General features: G+C 34.5%; 1 protein-coding gene across 8 annotated transcripts in view; it reads left to right on the forward strand.

Moving 5' to 3' along the window:
* UBR3 (ubiquitin protein ligase E3 component n-recognin 3) overlaps window positions 1–24,094 on the forward strand; it is a 229,007-nt gene extending 204,913 nt beyond the window's left edge. For 7 of the 8 annotated variants that reach the window (XM_055088442.1, XM_055088451.1, XM_055088445.1 and 4 more), the window contains 6 exons: window positions 2,270–2,377; window positions 2,502–2,627; window positions 15,115–15,294; window positions 20,490–20,699; window positions 21,279–21,418; window positions 21,713–24,093. In XM_055088442.1, the coding sequence (XP_054944417.1) occupies window positions 2,270–2,377; window positions 2,502–2,627; window positions 15,115–15,294; window positions 20,490–20,699; window positions 21,279–21,418; window positions 21,713–21,830 (882 nt within the window). In that variant the 3' untranslated portion in view covers window positions 21,831–24,093. Of the gene's footprint in view, window positions 1–2,269; window positions 2,378–2,501; window positions 2,628–15,114; window positions 15,295–20,489; window positions 20,700–21,278; window positions 21,419–21,712 lie in introns of all 8 variants that reach the window. The other variant, XM_055088455.1, reaches the window with a different exon arrangement.
* Window positions 24,095–26,023: the final 1,929 nt, after the last annotated feature.

Below are 26,023 nucleotides of genomic sequence, written 5' to 3' on the forward strand. Positions count from 1 at the left end.
AGCAAAATTGTGGTAATATTTTCTTTTGAATTGCCTATTCAAGAACTACTCTGATTAAATCAATTCTAAAAACATAACATGTTGCTGTTTTGATATTCAGTGGGATATTGATTCTTGTAAATTATATGTAACCTGCAAGTCATCATATTTGGCAAGTGATCATCCTGTTGATTAACTAGGCAGGGGTGGGGTTGGTCACATGATATAAGGATAGCAGTTGCTGAGTCAGGGACTTTTTATAGTTTATCAGGACATGATAACACTACATGGCTGCATGATATGGCAGAAAGCAGAGGAGTAATTTAAAGATAATGCAAAGAATTGATTATTAAAAGAGAGACATCCAGGCAAGTTCCAAGGTCAAAAACTCCATTACCAAAATTAATTCCATCAATTAACCACCAGGTATTATTGCTCAGAGTTTTGCTATGCAAAGGGAGACATAGAAGATATAAAGCATAGTTCCTGACATTTTGGAATTTACAGTCTAGTCGAAGAGAGCACAATAACATGTGAGAAAGAAAGACAGTATCATCAAACAACAAATTCTGTGGTCCTGGCTATTAGTGCCTTAAAAATTCAGGATAAACTTATATCCCATAATGTTTACTCAGTTCTTATATTTTACTATTTAAAAAATATAGTTAGGGACTTCCCTGGTGGTGCAGTGGTTAAGAATCCTCCTGCCAGTGCAGGGGACACGGGTTTGAGCCCTGGTCTGGGAAGATCCCACATGCCGCGGAGCAACTAAGCCCGTGCGCCACAACTACTGAGCCTGTGCTCTAGAGCCCGTGAGCCACAACTACTGAGCCCGCGAGCCACAACTACTGAAGCCTGCGCACCTAGAGCCCATGCTCTGCAACAAAAGAAGCCACCATGATGAGAAGCCCACGCACCTCAACGAAGAGTAGCCCCCACTCGCCGCAACTAGAGAAAGCCCGCGCTCAGCAACGAAGACCCAACACAGCCATAATTAAATAAATAAATAAAAATAGTAAAAGATAGTATAAAAAAATTTAAAAATTAAAAATATAGTTAATGAATAAACATCACAACAAACTTACTTTAAGATTATTTATACTTTACTGTAATTTGCAACAACTTTTAATATCTCAGTGAATATAAAAAGTGCATTTCTTTATGTGCAAAAACCTTATTGAAATAAATTTAAATTTATAAATAGCCATTTTTTTCCTTTCTTATAAAAAGTATAGTCATTAAGCTTAATTAATTTGTAGATTGTTATTTAATGTTATCTGTAATTCTGTAATAAACATATGGTCCTATTTATTTTTACATTAAGTTGTTTTAACAAATTCTATTCAAGGAATTTGAGTAAAACTGTAAAAGAGAAAAATTGGGGGTCCATGTTATATTTCATGCATGTATGATTTTATCACTGTAACGAGTGTATATATACTTCTATTAGTTTTTTGCACACCACTCTATAAACATTTTTTTTTGTAGCTCAAATTTGTCATATTTACTGCCTATAAAATATTCTGATATTGCATAATTTAGGTAACTGCTTCACCTTTTTTAAAAAAAAATGTATTTATTTATTTATGGCTGCATTGGGTCTTCGTTGCTGTACGTGGGCTCTCTCTAGTTGCGGTGAGCGGGTCTACTCTTTGTTGCGGTGAGCGGGCTTCTCATTGCAGTGGCTTCTCTTGTTGCGGAGCACGGCCTCTAGGCTCGTGGGCTTCAGTAGTTGTGGCTTGTGGGCTCTAGAGCGCAGGCTTAGTAGTTGTGGTGCACGGGCTTAGTTGCTCCACGGCATGTGGGGATCTTCCTGAACCAGGGCTTGAACCCATGTCCCCTGCATTGGCAGGTGGATTCTTAACCAGAGAAGTCCAATAACTGCTTCACTTCTGTTGGTCATTTCTAATTTTTCATGATTATAATGCTTCAGTGAATTTTATGGGCATAAAGTTCTTCTTTTCTTTTTAGATTATTTCCTTAGGAAGAATTTCCAGGAGTGAGAATTACTGGGACAAAAGATATGATATAGATATGTTCATTTACACATATATTATGTAACTTATATGCTGTCTTTTAAAGAAGTATTGGAATAGCTTTAATCACCTATCCAAATTCATTGTGAATCCAGAGGTGTACTGTTGTACACAGATATTGAGAAAGTGAAGTTTACATGCTTGAAAAGTAATGTAATCATGATTATACTCTACTCATTAAAAGGTATTCTTTCCAATGTAAATCGTTTTGTAATTTTCAGTGACTAATGGAATTAATTTTTAATTTTTTCCAGAATACATGTGATGCAGAGAAGTCTTATGAAGTGTTATTGAGCTTTGTGATAAGGGAACTATCTAAAGGAAAGTTATACCATGAAGAAGGAACGCAGGAGTGTGCAACGGTATGTTCTCTATGACCAGATGCAGTGGTTATTTAAAAATTTAGATTTTCTTGCCATTATGAATATTACTGTTTGTTATGTCTATTATAGAACGAATTGCTCTTATTTTCTTTTTTAACTTTAGATTAGCCCTATTGCTTGGTCTCCTGAATCCATGGAAAAATACTTACAGGACTTCTGCTTACCTTTCCTCAGAATCACCAGCCTTCTTCAGCACCACCTTTTTGGGGAAGATTTACCTAGCTGCCAGGTATAATTTGTGGTAGAGAGTAGGGAGCCTTTTTTTTTTTTTAAACAATTACGTAATTAAAAAATATATACTGACATATAATACTTATATCTATTATATATCCAGAACTGTCATACAAGTAAGTATATGTTAGTCTAACTCAAGGGAATAAATATTTAGAATATTTACTATTATTGTTACTTTTGTATTTGTTAGCATCTACCCATTTTTATGGTAATATTACTAATATTTGACATTAGAGGAGTTTTGGATTAGATCTGTGGTAATAAACGCCCAGTACTTGAACAGAAGATAGTATTCATATTAATATATTTATCACTAATCGTCATTGGCTTTTAATATCCTTTTTAAAGGGTGTCATGTTATGTTGGCCAGCAAGCTGGTTGTTTGAATATCTGATGGCATTTATGTAATTTTAGAATTGCAAAATATTCAATTTGTGGCCAATTAAAACTTGGATGAATGAATTATCACTGGTTTAATCTATTTTGTAAAACTGTGGGTCAGTGTGAGTAGGCAAGAAAGTGACAGAGTAGGAAACCAGAAGGTAAGTAAACCAAGCTGTGTTTATAGGATTATGTCCCTGACATTATCTGCCATTCATTTCTAGGGAATTTGATGTGAGAATTAAGTCACTTATCATATTTATGGTCTTTGAAACCTGCATGCGGTATATCAGAATTAAGCTGTTGATTGTTCCTTCTCTCTTAAATAATTGACCATTGCATTAAATAGTTTGGATTCCTTGGTTTTTGTCAAGTGATTCAAGATAAACTCTGCACATTTGTCCCCAAACATTCTATTTAGAATTCTAAGATATTGAACGAATTAAAAATATTCATCCATTAGATATTTTTTTTCATAGTTGTTTTTTTAAAATTTGAACTTAAAAGCATGTTTCCTTCTGGCATGTGAACATCCTCAAGCATAGAGAAGGTTAACCAAACAAAATCTCCTACTTCCTTCATCAGCTTTGCTTTCTTCACATTTAAAATCCAAAGGCTGTGGTTCTTTGTGTTCTTGTATTCTTGGTTTATTTTGTCATTTGTTTTTATTGGAGGGATTTTTCTCCCATAAACTGAGAAGTAACTGGAAGCAGAAGCTCTTGTATTGAGCGTTGAAAATTAGTCTGGGGCTTGGGTGTACAGTGATGCCTATAGTAGAGCACTGGGAATATACTTAGACCAAGGAAGAAATTTATCTATTAAGAGGCATGAAAAGGAATGGTGTGACATAGTGTCAGAAAGACAGGTTAAGGGGAAATTGTGGTGCATCTTGAATTTCACATGAAAGGAATTTGGACCACTGAAAGATTTTTGGACAAAAATGTGACATGATTCAAATTTTATTTCAGCATGAAACCTCATTCTAATATAAGACATTCTGTGAGCTGTGAGGATTGGAGGGACTAGGAACAGAAAAGCCAGTTGGGAAAGGAAATATTAGAAATAGAAGAGGATAGGGAGCAATTCAAGATTTCGGAGATGAAATAGTAAGGATTTGACAGCTAGTTGAACATGTAGGAGTCAAGGGAGAAGGAAGAAGCATACTGTACTTGGGTTTTGAGCCTGGGAGATTTGAACCATTATGGTACAGTTGATGGAGGAGGAATATGGAGCAGTTTTGTGTGGGCCGAGATGAAAGTATTTTGCATATATTCAATTTGAGGGGTTGGTTGGACTATTTGGGTTAAGTGGATATATTCACCTGAAGTGAGAAAAGTAAGATTACAACTTTAGATAGAAATTTGTTCTTTCTGTTTAGAGTTCTGTCATCTGTGTAATCTTTTTTGCTTTTAAGTATATATGTAATATATAAAAATGTATGTAATTATAGAAATACGTGAATATATACTATAGAAATATAAATATACAGTTAGATATTTGCTTGCTCTTCTACTTTATTAACTTTGGCTTTTTTGTTTCTATTAATCATGGTAGTATGATATAGATGGGTATAATATTATGCCTACTTTTAACTTTTGTGGATTTGGCATTTTTTTCTTTATGTCACTTTCTTTCATTTGGAGTATTTTGTTTCACCCATTCATATCTCATAGTTTTATCCAAAAAATGTTTTATTAAAATTTATTCTTTTGCTCTCTTTGATTCTAATTGCAAATCTACTCACTCAGCAGTTTTCCCTTAATGTTTTCTTCTTTATTTCTTGAAGTTAACTCAGGAATCTTTCATTCATAGCCCTTTGTTTCATTTGGGGGAGAAAGGACTAAACATTTATTTGTTCAAAGATATTTACAAAGCAGTTTATAGTGGCTGGCTGTTTCTTATCTAGCTTATAAACTAGGTTTTCACTTTACAGTGAGAAAACTGAAGGATGAAGACACATCTAAGCTAGTAAGTCAGTTAGAGGTAGAATTTACCGCATTCATCTGATAGTATTTATATTGTTCCCCTTGTTCACTTCTTTAACTGAAATTACCTTTTCAATTTTGAGAGGAAAGATGGAGGTGCATATGCACGGAATTCAGTTGATCACACTCCTCAGCTTTGGCGTACTAAGTATAGTGCCTCTAATATTATTCTCCCTTTGTTCCCCACATGATATCTTATCCCTTATTTCTCAGAAGTAATGTGTATGTCAATATAAACTGCATATAGTGTTATTTTGTGTTTGTTTAATTTGTATAACTGGGATTGTGCTATAAATCTTGTATCTTTCTTACTTTTTTCGTGCTAAATATTATATCATTTAGACCTAATCATGTAGCTCGAGATAATTCTTTCTTATTTCTTCATAGTGGTATTCCAATATATGTGTATTCCACATTTTACTTACTCCTCATTGGTGAACATCTAGGCTGCCTTCACATCTTTGCTACCATGAAAAAAAATAAACTGCTGCAATGAACCTAATGTTTTGCATACTTTTAAACTTTCTCTGGATTCTATACCTAGCTAGCTATGGGATTGCCTATGTATGTATGGGATACATTCTGCCTCCTTGCCTTCTAACATGGCTGCTCAAGGTTCACATTCCCATTTGCATTGTGTGAGGGTTCTTGTTTTCTGCCCTATACTTGCTAGCACTTTTTATTATCCAGTGTTCTAATATTTGCCAGTCAGATGGGGGTAAAGTATATGCTTATGATTAATTTACTTTGCATTTCTCTAATATAAATGCAGTTGATCATCAGTCCATGTACTTTTTAGACATTTACATTTTCCTCTCTATATTTCCTATTCCTATTCTTTGAGCATTTAAAAAAATTGAGTTTTCTGTCACTATCTTGCCATTGCTTTGTCAGTTTTGCAGATATCTTTTAACAGACTTTGTATTGCCCTTTGTGGAATGGAAATATTTAATTTTAATGTCGTCAGACCTATCACTTTTTTATTTATGACTTATGCTTTTGGAATCTTATTTTTAAAATCCTTCTCCAGTCTGAGATTATAAAGTTATTTTATATTTTCTTCTCTTATTTTTATAGTTTTGTCTTTACATTTATATTTTTCATTTACTCTGAAGTTTATTTTGTAGTAAGGTATGAAGTAAAGATCTAATTTTTTCTCCATTTGATGAGGCAGTTTTCCTAAGACTATTTACAAAATAATCTATGTATATAAAATAACCTAACTTTTTCATACTAATTTCTTATGCTAACAAGTTTCTATATTTCTGGATTCTTTGTTGTATACTACTGACCTATTTGTTCCTATACTAGTAGCACACTCTTAACAATGGTTTTATTATAGACATTATATCTGGCAGGGTGAGTTTCACTTTTTTTTTTTCCTTCTAATATCTTTTTGCCAAATTCTTTTTTCTAAATTTTTTTTCTGGTTAGCTATATATGCACCGTTATTCTTCTATATAAATGTTATATCAATTTGTAAATATCTTTCCAAACTCCTACAAGCTGTTAGATGAGAATCTCTTTGAATTATCGTTTTAAGGCATTAAACATAGTTTTTATGTCCATTTATTCAGTTCTTCTTTTAATATTTTCATAGAATTTTAAAATTGTCATCTTAAAGTCTGGTATTTTTTATAAAGCTAATCTAGAGGCTTTATGGTTTTAGTTTCTATTTAAATGATATCTTGTTTTCTGTAACATTCTCTGATTACTCCTTGCTGGTATAAAATAATACTATTGATTTTTGTATGTTCTTGTGACTGGGCACTTGCTGAACTCTCTATTAATTCTAGTAGTTTGCCTGTTGATTCTTTTAGGTATCCTGTGTATCATATCATCTGAAAATAATGACAGTATCATCCCTTCCTTTCAAATCTTTATTTCTCTATTGTTGTCTTAATGCATGTCCAGTACTAGTTTGAGCAGTGAAAGTAATAGGCAGTATCCTTTTTTGTGCCCTACCCCAAAGAGAATGCTTTTAAAGTTTCCTGTGTATGTCTGTTTGCTTGTTTTATTGTAAATGGAATCATTTAAAATTACATTTTCCAATATGTTGCTTAAATGGAGAAATCCAGTTGGAATTTTTTAACGTTAATCTTCTATATTTAGCCACCTTGCTAATGAATTCAGTGATTATTTCTAATAGCCAGGATGCTCTTGAGTTTAATAATACACTTTTGTTTTGTTTTTTGGGTTTTTTTTGTTGTTGTTGTTTGTTTGTTTTTTTTGCGGTACGCGGGCCTCTCACTGCTGCGGCCTCTCCCGCTGCGGAGCACAGGCTCCGGACGCGCAGGCTCAGCGGCCATGGCTCACGGGCCCAGCCGCTCCGCGGCACACGGGATCCCCCCAGACCGGGGCACGAACTCGCGTCCCCTGCATCGGCAGGCGGACTCTCAACCACTGCACCACCAGGGAAGCCCAATAATACACTTTTTAAACAAACATTTTATTATCCATGGGACATCATCAAGAATGGTACCTGGTACATGTTCTGACACAGAAACCTGCTCTCCACACAAATCTATTAGACTTTCCTTATTTAGTTAAATATCTTAGTCTAACACTATTTCTAGTACCATATTAGGGCTGATTCTAGTAACTCATGTGGTTCTCTTTATCTTTGCTCCAACTTAATTGCATCTTCTCTTATTTATACTCTAATTCTGGAATTATTAACAGAGGGACTGGAGGTAGTTTTTGAATTCCATAGCATTGTTTGTAAACTGTTTGTGTATGTGTATTTTTCTTGGAAGAAAATAGTTATCAGATTATTATAGGTGGATTATCCACCCACCCTCCAAAGTTGAAAAACCACTGCTCTAATATATCTCCTTTAATTCTTTTGTCTTTCTTCTCTCTGTCAAAAGTAGTTTCTCTTCAAATAATAATGATAGCTAGCATTTATTGTACACTGACTACATACTAAGCATTGTTTTAAGTGCTTTGCATTTAAATTCATTTAAGCTTCACAGAACTATGAGGTAGCTGTTATAATCTTCACTTTACAGACAAGAAAACAGGCACAAAGAGATGAATAACTTGCTCAAGATTCACAGCTAGTAAGTAAAGCTGCCAGAATTCAAACACATTTAGTCTGGATGCCAAATCTGTACTATTAACGTCTGAGCTATGCTGCTGCTTAGTACACAAATCAGTTTTTGAGGAGTACATGTTATTTTCTTCTAGTTTTAAGTCTGTAAAAGCCACTATCTTATTGCATATTATACTCTCTTTGATCTCAATATGAATACTCTATAGACATTTCTTAAAGTATAATAATATAGTGATTGATTTGTTGATAGTCGAATAGACATACAAGAATAGCAGACAAAATTGAAAACATCTGAATTGTCCATCAATGAGAAACTGGTTAAATAAATTGTGGTTTATTCATACAATGGCATACTCTGCAGAAGAAAAAAGAATAGAAAGTTTTCTATGTGCTAATATGGAAAAAATCTCAAAAATATATTAAGTATCCCAAGGCAAGGTGTGCTTATATTAAATGAAAATAGAGGAAAAATTATGGTACCCATATTTGCTTGTGTGTGTGTATGTATGATACTCTGGAAAAATACGTTAAGAATCATGGTCAGTTCTTACCGAGGAGCTGGGTTAGTGAGTTTGAGATTTGGATACAAGGGAAAAAAGAATGGTGGAGAGACTTTTTTGAAAACAGTATCTTTTTATACTTGTAGTTTTTAAATAGTGTAAATATACCACTGCAATAATTTATAGAAAAAGGAGTATTTATTTTTTGAATAGGTAATGTATTCACATTTTTTAAAATTCTAAAGGTACAAGAAGATATTCTATGGAAAAAAATCTGTTTTACCCCTTTCACTAGCCACTTGACTGCTGCCCAGTTGCTATCAGTTTCCTCTGTATTATTCCAGAGACATTTTATGCATATACAAGAAATATGTGTGTGTGGGGAGGGTGTATTTTTTTTTCTTTTAGTCCTCTTTTTATACATTATTCTTCAGCTTGCATTTTTTTCCCTTCAGAGTGTATCTTGGAGATCATTTCATATTCAATACATGAAGACCTTCCTCATTTTGTCTTACAGTTTCAGAATATTTCATGTATGATGTACCAGGATGTATTTAATTAGTCCCTTATTAATAAACATTTGGGTTATTTCTAATCCTTTGCTATTTACAAATGATACCGCAATGAATAATAGTATGTACAAGTTATTTTGCATGTTTTTGATTGTATTTGTAAGATAAATTCTTAGAAGTAGCTGAGTAATATTCCATTGTATATATGTACCACATTGGGAAGCTGCTGTATAGCACAGGGAGCTCGGCTCGGTGCTCTGTGATGACCTAGATGGGTGGGATGGGGGCGCGATGGGAGGTAAGTCCAAGAGGGAGGGGATGTATGTATACATATAGCTGATTCACGTCGTTGTACAGCAGAAACTACCACAACTTTGTAAAGCAATTATACTCCAAAAAAAAAAAAAAGTTTATGCACACACACACAAATCCTTAGAAGTGATTTGCTGTTTCAGCATTTGCATACTTTTGTAGTCTTGATGGTTATTGCCAGAGTGCCTTTCATTGAAGTTGTACCAATTATGTTAACACCAGTGATGTGTGAAAGTTTCCCTGTACTTGTGTCTACTTAGTGTGTTACTATTTAATCTTTGTCTGTAGATCTTTGGTCTAGGTAAAATATCTCAATGTAGATTTTTTTTTTAAGGTTGTTTCAGTTTACGTTTTTCCTAAGTTTGAGCATTTTCCTTATGCAGAGCCATTTGGTGTTCTTTACTATGACCTACTTGTTACATAATGCTTCTTTTGAAAATAATTAGGAAATGAAAATGACTGGGAAAATCATTTAGTATCTGATCTTTAAAAAAGTATCTCATGAGTTTTTCTTTGTGTAGAATAATCTGCCACTCTCATCTATTTTGTCCAAGTCAAATGATAGGGAGGAATGAGAAACGTTTCTTTCATTTTTTTCTTCTTTTATAAATTTTTTCCTCAGATTTCTTTCATTTTAGTGACCCACTTTTGAATTCAACATCTGCTTCATGAGAGGCCAAGTAATCCTGAAGTAGTCTGTGAATCCCGGGGGAAAAATACATTTATGTAGATCTTTGTTCATTTTTATCCATTGTTGGATTTCCTGTCATAAAGAAGATGAAAAAGTATTGCTATTTTCCTACCATTAGTAGTTCCCATTGTCTCAAGTAGTTTTTGTGCCTTACATTAGAAACATAAATTCCCTCTCTCAATAGAGCAGGAAGATATAACAGCTGTAAATATATATGCACAAAACAACAAAACCCCAAATTACATAAAGCAGAAATTGACAGAATTGAAAGAAGAAATAGACAATCCACAATTATAGCTGGAAACTTCAGTGTTTTTTCTTAGTAATCAATAACAAGTGGATAGAAAATCAACAGGGATAAATGAGACCTGAACCATACTATCAGTCAGCTTGATATAATTGACATCTATAGAATACTCCACCAAACAATATCAGAATGCATATTTTTTACAAGTGCACATGGCCCATTCACCAGAGTGTACCATATGCCAAGCCATAAAGCAAGTAGCAATAAATTTAAAAGAATTGAAATCACAAAACATATTTTCTTACCACACAGAATTAAATTAGAAGTCAGTAAAAGAAAGAAATATATAAATCCCCAAATGTGTGAGAATTAAGCAGCACACGTCTAAATAACTTAGGTATCAAAACAGAAATCACATGGAAATCAGAAAACACGTAAACTGAGTGAAAATGAAAACACAGCATAGCAAAATTGTGAAATGTCCCTAAAATAGTTCTTGGAGAGATATAGCTTCTTAAACAGAGGAAAGGTCTAAAATCATTTATCTAAATTGTTACTTTATGAAACTAGAATAAATTAAACCCGAAACAAGTAAAAGAAAGGAAATTACAAAAATCAGAGCAGAAGTCAATGAATAGTAATGGAGAAACAGTAGAGAAAATCAATTCGTTCAAAATCTGGTTCTTTGCAAAGATCAATAAAATGGATACACCTAAATGTCAGGAGCTCAGCTGAGCTGGGAGAGAGAGAACTGAGCTGCTAGATAACTGGAATGGCTGATTAAAGCAGGAAGCCGCAAATGAAAGAGTTAAACCTTTAATCACTTACTGTGATAGTATAATCAAGAGGCTAAAATCAGAGAAAATGCTGATTCCCCGTTCCGTCACCTTCATAGAATGAAATGGTGTACCGGTTAAGGATCAGGTGGATCAGCACAGATGTGGGAATCTGTTAAGGGAGCCTCAAACAGAAGGTTCTTGCAGTGTTACGAACTCTGAGGTGGAGAAGGGGGTGAAGGGGTAGGGATAGGAGTGGAAAAGTCCTGGGTACTGAGTCAGAGTGGGGAAAAATTTCTTGAAGGTTTCAGCTTTTTCTCTTCATAAGGTGGCCTTGGCAGAAGTGTCAAAGTGACCCCTGCCCAAGGCCTCAGATAGAGAGGCCTAGGATTAAAGGCGCCAGGCCTGGGAATGTAAATGTGTGAAAGAGCATGACTGGCCAGGGGACCTGAGACCATGATTGCAAATCCCTTCAGAGACTGCAGTGCACTGACCGTGTGCCAAGTCTGGTGGACGGAGGACAGTTTTCACCATGCGGCCTGCAAAGTAAAACCTTTGTAATTATCTGTAGTTAGGCCTGAAAAAACACACATAGGTTTTTAACCAGGAACCAGACTCCTCACTAGATTGATATGGAAAAAAAAAAAAAAGAGAGAGAAGATACAAATTACCAATATCAGGAATGGAGGAGCAAACATTCCTACAGAACCATAAGAGAATATTATGAATAACATTTGCAAACAAATTTGATAACATAGATAAAATGAACAAATTCTTTGAAAGATACAAATTACTAAAACTGACTCAAGAAGAAATAGAAAATTTTGAATAGATCTATATTGAGTAAGGAAATTGATTTAGTTATTAAACTTCTACAATTCTTATCCTGCCAAAAAATGAGATCAACAACTTTATAACAACAAAGATAACATCATGATGAATTCTATGAAAAATTTAAGGAAGAAATTGTATCAATATTATATAAACTCTTAGCAAACAGAGGAAGATGGGACACTCCATACTCATTTTATGAGACCAGTTTTACCAATACCCAATCCAGGCATCATGAGAAGAGAAAACTACAAACCCATATCTCTCATGAACATAGAAGCAAAAGCCTTAATAAAATATTACCAGTAAAAAGGATACTACACCATGACCAAATGGGTTTATCCTAGGAATGCACATTGGCTCAAAACAATAAAAAATCAATAAACTTAATTCACCATATTAATAGAATACATTTTTTAAAAGCATATGATCATCTCAGTAGCCATTTGACAAAATCTAACACCCTTTCATGGTAAAAAACAAAAACAAACACTAAATAAAGGAATAGAAGGGAAAGTCTGATAAAGGGCACCTATGAGAAACCCATAGCTAATATCATATTTAAAAGTGAAAGATAGAAATCTTGCCCACAAAGATAAGAAATAAGACAAGGATGTCTGCCCTCTTCCCGTCTTTTAAGCACTATATTAGAGGTTCTAGAAAGAGCAGTTAGGTAAGAAAAAGAAATAAAAGGCATCCAGATTGGAAAGGAAGAGGGAAAACAATCTCTGTTTGCGAATTAGATGATCTTGTTTGTGGAAAATTGTAAGGAATCTCTAAAAAGCTTTTAGAGCTAATAAACGAGTTTAGCAAGGTTGTAGGATACATGATAAATGTACAAAAAAAGTCAGTTGTGTTTCTGTGCATTAGCAATGAGCAGTCTGAAAATGAAATTAAGAAAATAAGGTGATGGAATATTCTGGAATTAGATAGTGGGTGATGGTTGCACAATTTTGTGAATATACTAAAACTCACTAAATTGTATATTTCAAAAGGATGAATTTTATGGTATACAAATTACATCTCAAAAAATATATTGAGAAATTATTGTATCCAGAATATATCAGGAACTCATAACTCAATAACAAAAAAGCAAAAAACACAAAGTGAGCAAAAAATTTGAATAGGGCACACTTCTCATCAGAATGTATATGAATGACCAACAATACATGAAAAGGTGTTCAACATCATTATTGATTAGAGTACAAATTAATGTTACAAGTGTTGGTGAGTGTCAGGAGTAACTGACACTCTTCAGTCATTTGCTGGTGGAAATGCAAAATGGTATAGTCAAATTTGGAAGAAGTTTGACAGCTTCTTTTAAAAGTTAAGCATACTTACAGTACAACCCCAAAATAAATAGGTGTCTACCAAAATAAATGAAAACTTATGTCCACGTGAAGACTTTTATATGAATGTTCATAACAGACTAATTTGTAGTAGTTAAAAACTGGCAACAACCCAGAATTCCATCAACAAGCAAATGCATGAGCAAAATATGTTGTATTCATCCAGTGGAATACTACTCAGCAATAAAAAGGAATGGACTGCTGATACACGCAATAACATGAATGAATCTAAAAATACTGCACTAAGTGAAAGAGGCCAGGTACAAAAGACTACATACTGTATGATTCCATTTATATGGAATTTTAAAAAATCCCCAAACTATAATGGCAGATTATAGTTGCCAGAAAGCAGATAAGTGGCAGATTATAATGGCAGAAAGCAGTTAAGTGGTTGTTTGGGGCCAGGAGTAAGGGCTGGAATTGATTGCAAAAGAGCACCAAGGAACTTTTTCAGGGGATGGAATTGTGCTAAAATTTTATTGTAGCAGTGATTGCATGAGTGTACATTTTCCAAAATTCATTTTGGAATTTTATGGTATATAAATTATACCTCAGTAAAGTTAGTTTTTATCATGCCTTATTAATGTATCTATACAAATGGGGGATTTGTGGCCTCATTTCTAGTGATTTTAAAAATTAGCATCTTTTTCAGCCTGCATATCATTTTGCTTTTTCATCTTTATTTCTTTTTTTCTTTTGGCTGTGCTGCATGGCTTGTGGGATCTTAGTACCCCGACCAGGGATTGAACCTGGGTCCCAGCAGTGAAAGCGCCAGAGACCTAACCTCTGGACCGTCAGGGAGTTCCCCTTTATTTCTTCTTTATAGCATATTTCAGAATTTTGTACTTAATCCACATAATTAGTTGTTTTGCAAACAGTTGTTTGTTGAATGTCTGCTATGTGCCAAGCACAGGGAGGACAGAGCCCCTACTCCCAGAGTCTTACAGGACAGGCTAATTTATTTTTAAAGTAGAAAGTATAAATATAAGAACTGAAGTGTTTACACAGCATGGACGTTCTAATTTTATCTCAATGGAACTAGGTAGTCTAAGGTGTCATTAAGTGGGGTCAGGAAAGGCTTCCCTGAGGAGCTGGAATTTGAAGGATGTTAGGAATTCATTGATCCAGTGGACAGGGGAAAGTAGACTAACTTGCCTCCTAAATGGATTTTCAGTTAAATAAAGAGGGGTGGGGGGTATATTTTGGTGTTTACAAGACTAACAAACTCCTTTAAAAATCAACTTTCAAGATATGAGTCTTTGGATCATTGATTCCACTGGTTCTGTTATTACTGAGTAGAGCTTCAGATTATCTGGCACTTAGAGCTCTCAAGTTTTTAAAAACTCCACCCTCTTTTTAAAACTGACTTTGTTTCACACTCATTCAGGGTCTAAGCAAATGATTTAGCACTGTCTGTTGTGAATTCCATGTTTTCGCTATTCTTCTTTATCCACACTGACAGTCTATGTCTTTTTAACCAAAAGTCACTTTCCCTTTGCCCCAAATTAACATTTGCTTTCATAGAGTAGCTAGGTTCTATAGGCTATATTCATCAGATATGTGAAAACACTATTTTTAAAATAAATGTATAAATGAAGCAGATTCCATGGCACTTAGAAGTTAAATTTCAAAGAGAAATACTATGGGACTATTGGATATAACAGCTCAGAACCTTTTTCTCTCTTCTTTGCTCCTCTTACTCCCCTCACTTTATTTAGTTGACTCAGTTAAGAAAGTTTTCTTACTATTCAGAAGTAATTGATGAGAGTGACACTTAAAATATCTATAATGGGAAATGTTCATGATGAAATGTCTTGAGAATTTTCTATTTCATATCTAAAAGGAAGAAGAAGAATTTTCAGTTCTTTCCAGCTGCCTGGGACTTCTGCCAACATTTTACCAAACAGAACATCCATTCATCAGTGCCTCCTGTCTGGATTGGCCAGTTCCAGCATTTGATATTATATCTCAGTGGTGTTTTGAGATAAATTCATTTACTGAAAGACATGCCGAACAAGGAAAGGTATGTAAAAAGAGTAATACTCACTTGCTATAGTGGTGACATGCTAATAGGTAAGAGAATAATGAAGAATTTAAAATTTCAGGTAATCTAGTCTTGGCAGTATTTATTAAACTAATTATTTTGAAAAAATGGTTTACTTATATTTATTTATGAGTATAAAAGCAGAAATGTTTCAGTTAACAAAACTAAGGTATAGTATGTTACTTTTAGTTTGTTTTAGGTCATCAGGTTTTTTTGAATACCTTAAATAGTCATAGCACTAGACTTGGAAGGTACAAAGGAATTTTAAGATAGGCAAGGAACTTGTAAGCATATTGGAAAGAGGACTGTCCCATAAAAACTAAAGATTTGGACTTGCACATCTAAAAGATCATGTCTTTAACTTTAAAATTTGCTGACTCTATGCTGCCAGCTCGATGGGTAAATGTGTTGTGTTGGAGATGAGGGAATTGGAAAGGTGGAGTGCAGGCAGTGGTGGGCGGCTCTTAGTGCCATGGTTTGGTGCTCAGACTTTCTTCTATCTAGAATTACAGTTTTTGAGAAATGGAATAATATGATGAAAGTAGTGTTTTAGGGAGGTAATTTTAGTGGCTTTTTTAGTAAGTAAAATTGACGTTATGGAGAAAGGGAAACCAGAGATTTTTTAGTGGTGAAGAAAATCTGGATTATTGTTTTGATAGCTAGCAGAAATTAGAATGTAACCAATGCAAGAGACACATTTGAGAAAAATATATAGTCCTTGGTGACCAAGTGTACATGACTTTAAAATCTTGAACTCAAGTCGTCAGAAGAGTGGTAACTAGTATACATAGTTCTGATAGGAACCTGCTCCTGCTTAAAAACCACTGACAATGGATGTCCCATTGGCTATGGAGAAAGACAGGAATCTTTACATGGCATTCACCATCTTGCTTGCCTTTCTAACTTCATTTCATACCACTTCCCAGCCACCACCTTGCTTAAACCATGAAAGAATATTTCTTAAGTATGCTATGCGTTTTTTAAACATCTGTGCTATTGCTTATTGCTGTTACTTTTATTTAAAGCAATCTTCCTACTGTTTTCCTGTTAATCACCCATGAAGGCTTTGCTAAGATAAATGTTACCTCTTCTATAAAGCTTTATCTGAAAGTCCATCTCCCTCTATTATGTATGATAGTACTTTTGCCACTGTTTCTAATAGTTGCCATGTTTATCACTTTTGTTTGTTTAATTTGTCTGAATGGGGACTCCACAAGGCAAAAATTGTTTCTTGTTTATTCTTGAATCCCTAGTTCCTGGAAAGTGCCTGATATAGACTAGTCACCTAATAAATATTTGTGAAACAATTAAATGGTGGATTAATGTCATTGGGAGAAATAGAACTGATGAAAGGGGAACCGATTTCAGGAAAAACGAGAATTTTAATTTAATGTCAAGGAACAATAGAAAAATTAGTATTTCAGATGGAGGTTGTCACTAGACTTAATTCTTAAAACATTGAAGTGAATAACAAAGGCAAGGTAAGCATAAGTAATAAATGTCTCTGCTTTTGTTCATTTTCATTTTCTATTGAAATCCTTAAAGAGATATTATCTCATTTTATACTTTTTTTAAAAGGAAAGGAAAATTGAAGAGGTTAATTGAACCTTGTGTATTATGTATAAAAATATTTTCCTATCTAGTAATTGCTTTATTCACAGTTATAGCTATAATCTGAAGTTATATTTTGATGTCTGAAAACCTAAGAGGAATGTCTTGGAGTAAGTTGGATATTATTGTAGAACCAGGACAGGAGAAAAAGTGATGAGCATACTTAAAATTATTTTGTCTTTATATGTGCCATGGGATAAGCAATAGATAAAAACGAAATCACTTGATAGTATAAGAATAAGCCTACCTTTTTAGATGAATGATTATTGTTGTGAATATTGATAGAAAATAAGAATTCACCGTTTAAATATATTTCATCTTTTTGTAAAATTGAGTGATAACTATTTGTTTTAGAGTCAGAAAAGTAGATATTTATTTATTTATACGTATGCGGAATTTTTATGTTATTTGACTGCACCCCTATCTGACCTGCATCCCGACACTTGTCCCTTCACTCTGTTCTATCTCTAACCTCAACTCTGTCCATTTGTCAACCAGATTTCTTTTTAACCAGCAGCTTTAAATTTGAATAGAGAGACTTAGATAAATATAAACAGTGATTGGAGCTGAATAGTGCAACAGCTTCCCTTGAAAGATGTTCTGAATTACTGCTTCTCCTTTCTTGTAACAGCTAAGATTCTTTGATTGCAAACAGTTTGGTTGCAAACCTCTGGTCTGTTTTCTCTGAAGCGCTACTGCTAGATGACTCCGTCTCAACCACTTTCCTTCCCTATATATATATGCTCCAAATTCAGATTCCTGGGAGAGAGAATCTGATTGGCCTAATTTGCATCATATGTATACCCCTGTGATGGGGCAGGATCTTGTGATGGGTCAACCCCATCAGATCTGTATGGAGCAGGAAAAGAGGTTATTTTCCAAAATAAATCATAATGCTGTCAATGTAGGAAGGCAGATGAGGTTGCTAGACAAATTGGAAAAAACGAACACTGGTGGCCCTCTCCCTTCACATCTTACCTCCCCAGCACATAGACATCCTTCTTCTCATTCACAGAGTTTCATTTCTTGCCCTGTTTAAAATGATGTAACTGTTCCCTTTACAACCACAGATGCAGCCACCATTTCCCAAATACCTAACCTGAAGTCACATCCTATAGTTACATCATCAAGCTTCCCTGAATCCAGAGGCTCTGGGAGATGTCCATTCCTTCTGTGATTTATTGTTCTTACACCCCAATGGCCTGGAAATTTTTAATTAGCACCTACTCACCCTGAATTCAGCAGTAGGAGAAAGGAAAAGAGAATGAAAAATATTACAAAAATATATGCCACAACAAGCAAGAAAATTTTAAATTAGTCATAAAACTGTAGCTAATATACAGTCAAATATATGACTTTCTTCTTTCACCTTCTTTGACCAGCACCTCAACTGGTTGGATTTATTTGAACAAAGATGTGATCCAAACTTTATTCTGAGAGGTCTGAGCTCAGTGATTTGTCCTGTCATGCTTATATAAGACTGTAATAGTTTTGTGTGAAATGTTTACCTTTCAAGCCTGAACGCGCTAGGGGTGGGGTGGGGTGTATCTCTAAGTTTCGAACATACTGCTACCGGAGCTATTTCTGTTTCATTTGATGAGGTCACTCCCTCCAGACAATACTGTAAGCCATTGCCTTTCTTTTCCGAGTGGTATTAGGGAACCTAGAGTGGTCAGATGACATTTAGTTTTTAATTCAGTGGAACTATTATTAAGTCCCTTGTTGGCAGATAGCACACAGCTTCCTTACGATAGTACTGAAACCACAGAAGAATCCAGAATAGTAGGGAAACAGAAATTAAAGACCGAATTTTTAGGTCTAATTATGAGAGATGCCACCCTCTGTTTCCCAAACCTGTGCACTCCATCTGTAATAGAACAATCAATCACCCTTATGTACTGGTTGCTTTTTTAGCTCGTATACCTCATTCTGTAGGAGCATATACCTCATTCAATAGGTGTTTCTTCTAGTTGGTACCATCTAAAAATTCATCAGCAAAGTAGTTCATCATTTAAAAGACCAGTGATTTTTTTCAGATGATTGACTATATGTTAAGATTAGTTAATTCCATAGACATCCACCTATTGCGTTACATCTTTCTTTATGAAGAAAATTCTTTGATTAGAGACCATGTGGTGTGTGCTACTGGGTAATTTACAACCTAATCTGGATAAGTATCAAGTTCAATGAGGACCAATTGCTGTTCCTTCCACTGATGGAAGGGTTCCATATATAATGAACCCGTTAGAGAATATGCAGTCTTTGGAGTCTGGGGTTGGGTACTGAGTACTGGCAAACAGCATATTGTAAGCCCATATATTGTCCTTATCCTTGCTTCCATGGCTGCTTTATCCATGAACATATTGATAAACACCAAGCTGGATACTTAGTTATTGGACTGATTTAGATGTATTATGGCTATAAGTAATGTGAGATGATCACCATGTGAATTGCCAGCCTCCATACAGTTTCTTAAGATAATAGATTCATACTACATTTCATCTGATTTAAGTGTTAATGAAGTAGCATCTAGGAAAAAAAATTAATGCTATTTCCAGTATTTTTATATATCTGCAAGAAATGAACAAAATACCCTGTAGGGAAATTTAACTAATTTGGTTTCTTTTTTTCACACTTACTGAGAAAATTTATGAAAAGACTTGTAGCCCCAGCACTTATGGATACAAAAGATCTTAACAGCTTGAGGTGTAAGATTTTTCATCTTCTAGGAAGGAAAGATTATAAAGTATTGAAATAGAAATATGAATTATAACCATGATCTTCCCTAAAGAAAAAGCCAATTAATTGTTTGTTTATCTAAGAAAGGTCAAAAACTTGATTTTGGGGCTTCCCTGGTGGTGCAGTGGTTTAGAATCTGCCTGCTAGTGCAGGGAACATGGGTTCGAGCCCTGGTCTGGGAGGATCCCACATGCCGCGGAGCAACTAGGCCCGTGAGCCACAACTACTGAGCCTGCGTGTCCGGAGCCTGTGCTCTGCAACAAGAGAGGCCACGATAGTGAGAGGCCCGCGCGCCGCAATGAAGACTGGCTCCCACTTGCCACAACTAGAGAAAACCCTCGCACAGAAACGAAGACCCAACACAGCAAAAATAAATTAATTAATTAATAAACTCCTACCCCCAACATCCAAAAAAAAAAAACCAAAAAAACTTGGTTTTGAAAAATGTGTATAACTTTAAAATTATGTATTAAGAATATTTAAAAACAAGTACATCTACGTATATTTTCCATGCATGCTTAGTTATATTTAATATTTTTCTTTAAAAGTAATAACAAATTTAAATGTTTTAGGTGCTTAGTCTAAAAACTTACATCATGTTTTAATTGAAAATTACATTAAAATAGAGAATAGTAATTGTTGAAGTACTATTTTAGTCATTTGTAAAATGGAAATGGGAAGAGTGTTAATAAAGGAAATAAGCCACATTCTTGGAGACAGATTTTCTTTTCTTTAAAAAAAAAAAAAGGCCTTTTAAAAATAAATATTTTGTGTTAGTGACTTAAATACATAGGACTAATGAATATTTTTGAATAATGTTTTAGGCCTTGCTTATCCAAGAGTCAAGATGGAAATTGCCACACCTACTACAGTTGCCTGAAAATTATAACACCATTTTCCAGTACTACCACAGAAAAACCTGTAGTGTCTGCACCAAGGTTCCTAAAGATCCTGCCGTTTGCCTTGTTTGTGGTACTTTTGTATGCCTGAAAGGACTTTGCTGCAAGCAACAAAGTTACTGTGAATGTGTATTGGTAAGCAAGAGTAAATAGTATAAAATTTATGAAAACTCAGATCTCATATCACATGGAAATGTGGTATATATGGTCAAGCCAGCTCTTCAAATTTAACTACTCTTTGAATTAAATACATGATACATATAAGGATCTTGTTTTTGTTGTTGTTTTAAATCCAGTAGAAGGGTAAAAACAAAAACAATTACAACAACAAAAAAACACCTGGGGTTTTATTTAAGTGAGTAAAACTTTTCGTAAGTGCAGCTTCAGTTCCTCTCCCTAATCCGGCTGCCCTTTAATGCTATATATGTTTAGATGTTGTGCTGTGAAACAGCAGTCATATATGCTGTTGTAGACACTAGCCTCTGAATTAGGTTTAGGTTAGCTCTTATTTGATTTTCTAGGTAATCCTTATCCAAATTCCTCCTAATGTATTGTTAATAAAGTATTAAGAATAAGTTAATAAGTTTAACTTAGGTGAAATCTGATTTTAAAACATTTAAATATTTCTGTATTATTTAGAAGACAAGGCATTCTTGATTTTCTTATTAAGTCCATTTGATTATGACGTTCATTCATATATTTTTAATTTTTTAGCATTCTCAGAACTGTGGTGCTGGAACAGGGATTTTCCTTTTGATCAATGCATCAGTGATTATCATCATTCGAGGGCACCGCTTCTGTCTCTGGGGTTCTGTGTATTTGGATGCTCATGGAGAGGAAGACCGAGATCTTAGGTTAGATGTGCATGGATATATTCACATGTTTTATTGAAGTTTGGCCAGTAAGAATAATGTACCATTCCTGACTTTGTAATTATAATAATAATTATTTTTTATTTCTGGCAGTCATTAATTTAGAGCTGTTTCTATTTTGGGAGATATTTTCCCCATCATCGTGTTAAAGAAATATGAAATAAACCAAATTACTATGTGAGATTTTTGCCATAAAGAATCTGTTTTTTAAAATGTGTGTGAAATCTTCATTGTATTATATTACTTTTAATACTTTTTTTTTCCTTTTTATTCTAGGCGAGGCAAGCCTCTCTACATTTGTAAAGAAAGATACAAAGTTCTTGAACAACAGTGGATTTCTCATACTTTTGATCACATCAATAAAAGATGGGGTCCACATTACAATGGGCTGTGACTCACCACCTTAGCATTGCATTATATCATTTTCATTAAGAATTTATCAACAATAAGCTTTAACTTAATTTGGGGGATTAACGCTTTTGCTGAGGGAAAGAAAGAAAACATACATTATAAAGCCTTTCCAAAATTAGGTGCTTGGTAATCACATTAATGGTATAATAATTTTTTTTTAAGTATATGGAGAGCATAACAAGTAAGAAGTTAAATCATTCTTTAATGGTCCTTTTTTTGTTTAAGTCCACAATTAATAAGAAGCACAACTTGTTGACAAAATCATTTAAAAATGATTCTCCCAACAATGCATATCTGCTATTCATTGATATTTAGAGTGGGTGTGATTTATTTAAAGTTTTACTGCTTCTTTATATCTGTGTGTTTTAATTTGCATCTGCTAAACATAATGCATCCTTTCCCTCTGCCATTCTTGTGTTGATTTGAGATTTTTGCTGTATGTAATTAGAAAAAAATGTAAAACTTGATTTATGTGAAATACTGTATAGTAAAATTTGGTCTAATAGTAGAACTTTACAATTTTTTCTTATTGTGAGGAATCTGTTAAAAGTTTAAGGCTTTGCTGAAAACTTAATTCATTCTCAGGAATTTCATAAATATTCTCCCCAGGTAAATAATTGAAATAGTTGTAAAATAAGTAGATAGCTGCTGTTAATATAATACAGTACATTTTGGGGGACGTGTGGTTGGGGGAGTCCCTAAAAATCAAAATTTGCCATTTCATTTGGATGAATTACTTGAGGTAGTAACAAACAGATTTTATTATAAAATCAGAAGTTTTAAGAACATATACATGGCAGATTTTGATTCTCTGCATGCCCACCTTTTATTACCAACCAAGTTTTTGTTTGAATGATTGGATTGGAAAAATGCTCTGACTTCCCCACAAATGAAGCATAGTTCTGGAACTTTCCTTATCAGCTCCAGAGGTTCATCTGTATTGTATCTGTGCAGTGTTATCACTGCTATTTCTGCTCGGTTTCCTAAAAGGGAAGAAAAAAGGCTCAGTGGTGATGATCCTCATGAATGAGCTGTACATCTGCATTCTTGTTAGAAGCTGCTGTGAAAAGCAATTTATGTTTGTAGGGTTTTTAAGTTAGTAAGAATGGAAATGATTGAGCTAAAACCCACTCTGTACTTACAGAGGGAAGATGACAGAAAAGCATGTGATATATTGCTACCCAAATTTTTCTTCCAAATGATTCAATAATTTGATGATTATTTAATATATAGTGCTATCAAGCAATTCCTGGTACTTCAGACTTCCATGGCTTGTTATATAAAATTACATTTTTACATGTAAAAATAAACTAAAAAACATCTAATGATAAACTATAAAAATAAAGTCAGATCTGTGTTCTAAAAATTATTGAATGACATGATATTACAGGATATAAAAATGGACCTTAAACGATGGCCTTGCATTAAAACAGAACAGTAAATATTCAAATGTGTTCAAGAAGTCAAAAAATTACCTATAGCTCTACAATAAAAATACAATATGGAAGTAGCTTGCTATTTTTATATACATTTCCAAAATATTAAGTTAACTTTCTGAAAGACTAGAATGATTCTGTTTAATTAAACAGCTGTTCTTTCCAACACATTGCTACTTTTAAAAATACTGTATCATAAGTTCAGCCTGTCTTATTTTTTGCATCGGTCATTATGGATACCAGACCAGATACTTTTGTTCTTCAGGTGTGGTTGAAGAACAAAATGCTAATTTACATCTCTAGTAAATACTGTTACAGGATTCATGAACTTGAATAATTCTACAGTTTGAAACTCTGATGCTATATATACATGGTATAATGTACTCAGACTTTGGTTACTACATATTTAAAATGGAATGTTTTATGGTTGTGCATACGGATGTGAAGTGAAAATATTAGCCTTAACATTAAAATTTGGGTATTTGATAGTGTTTATTTTGATATTGGTGAATTAGTCACCAGTAAAATTTTAAAAAGCACTTGGTTGAAAATTGTACTTGAATTACATACATGCATGCTGCTAAACTAGAACTTTAATTTTTTCCCCATAACTTTTATAAGTCCCATTTATAAACCCACTTTTAAAAATAACAGGTCCAAGTTAGAGTGATGTGTGTATATTATTCAAAAAAATGTACTGGTGTGATATCTTGTATGAATGATCATTTAAATACAGTACATTACTGTAGAAGCTAAATCAATCTTTATAAGCAAGCAGAAATTACAAAACTAGGAATAATCAACATTGTAAGATATGTTAATAAAAACCTACTGTCATTTGGTTTGTGAAAGGTCCTTAAAATGTTTAATTCTTACATGTTTTTGTCCAAAGATATTGACAATAATATATGTAAGTGAGCATAGATGAAAAGATCAAAGCGTAACATCATATTTGCTGTAAGGTGGAGTTAATATAAAGGGTTTGCTTTTCCTTTAACCACTTATTTACAGAGCTAGTTCCTGTTTCTTCTGTCTTTGTTTCATAACTAATGCAAAGCCTTTGCTAAGTGTTCTTTCTTTGTGTTTTTAGAATCAGGAAATGGGTGAAGGGAGAGGAAATGGGTTTTTAGAGAAGGAAATGGATGTGCAGATCTGAAGAACACTGCTGTGGTCCTTTCTGCTTTCTGAGACTCCCCAGCTAAACTTCAGAAATCTGAAGGCTTTATGATAATGTTTATTTTGATTGATGTGTATCTTGTTTGAACTGACAGTCCTTGCCCCTACCCCGCCGTCCTGTAGCTCACCAGCCAGTTATCAACTAGGAATCCATTTGTGTTCACAAACCTTTTTTTCTGTTTTATGTAATTTGATATTGATTTCCGTGACTTAGAAAAGATGCTGGCTGAAAGCACCGTAGGCTTGGAGGTAACAGCAGTATTAGAGGAGGTGTGGCCCAAGGGTTTCTGTAACATCTCCAGGATTGTAACTGCAAACTCTCAGGTTCCTGTTGTTGGCTTGCATTTGAGGTCATGTTGAACAACAACAACAAACAAAACAAAACAACATGGTTTTAACCACTAGAATCAAAACACGAAGACAAGGTGCATTCACGGGTGCTTATGCCTGACACTTGATGGTTAGTGGGAGAGCAGAAGACTTGTGACTGTCTCAGTCCCATTCACAGCACGTAGTTCTTTCCTTTAACTTTATGATCTGGCTGGATGATATCAAGCATTGCTTAGTTCATCAGGGATGAGCTGAATGGCAACGTGATCACTTCTCGATTCATGGCACTTCAAGCTCCCTTGATAATGAGGCACATTAACTATGGAAGAGCTATTACCTACCATCGTAGTGTACAGTAATCAACTAGCCGTGGAGTGAAGCTAACTTCAACTGATGCAACACAATGAAAAGGCATAATGGGACCTTATGTAGAGCTGCCTTTGTGCGAGTTAAATCAATGTAAAATGCAGCAATACCAAAATTGATGCGGCCGAGCCCAAGAGCAGGCTAGGGAAGTAGAGTCAAGAGCACAAATAAAAGCTTGAGGGGAAGAAAAAGGGACAAGAGAAAGGAAAAAAGTCTAGAGCAAAGAGGATTCATATCTGATTGCCTCTTATTAGTGCAGAGAAGCAGATAAGAGTTGATAGTGGAACAGTCCTAGTATATCTGGGAGCTTGAGTTAAATGTTTAGACATATGGTAGGAGAGAATAGGCTAGAAATAAAAGAGAGGTACCACAGAAGTCATACTGAGAGCCCAGTAGGGTTAGAAGCCATAGCATCTAAATGGAAGCAATTAGAAAGGTTCTATGACTTTATAGGGCCCCTGAGATCAACAGGGCTTTTTTCTGATATAATCTGTTTATATTTACATGGTACATTTTAAGACAATGGCTGCATTGGTCATACGTAGTAGAAACCATAAAAAAGAGTTAAGAATTAAAATGTACATCATACACTTATGTATATATATTTTTTACAGAGAGGTAAAAAGGCTTATAAAAAATCAGTAGGGGGCTTCCCTGGTGGCGCAGTGGTTGAGAATCTGCCTGCCAATGCAGGGGACACGGGTTCGAGCCCTGGTCTGGGAAGATCCCACATGCCGCGGAGCAGCTAGGCCCTTGAGCCACAACTACTGAGCCTCCGCGTTTGGAGCTTGTGCTCCGCAACAAGAGAGGCCGCGATAGTGAGAGGCCTGCGCGCCGCGATGAAGAGTGGCCCCAGCTCGCCACAACT

Source organism: Physeter macrocephalus, chromosome 2 (genome assembly GCF_002837175.3).
Source record: "Physeter macrocephalus isolate SW-GA chromosome 2, ASM283717v5, whole genome shotgun sequence".
Taxonomy (NCBI): domain Eukaryota; kingdom Metazoa; phylum Chordata; class Mammalia; order Artiodactyla; family Physeteridae; genus Physeter; species Physeter macrocephalus.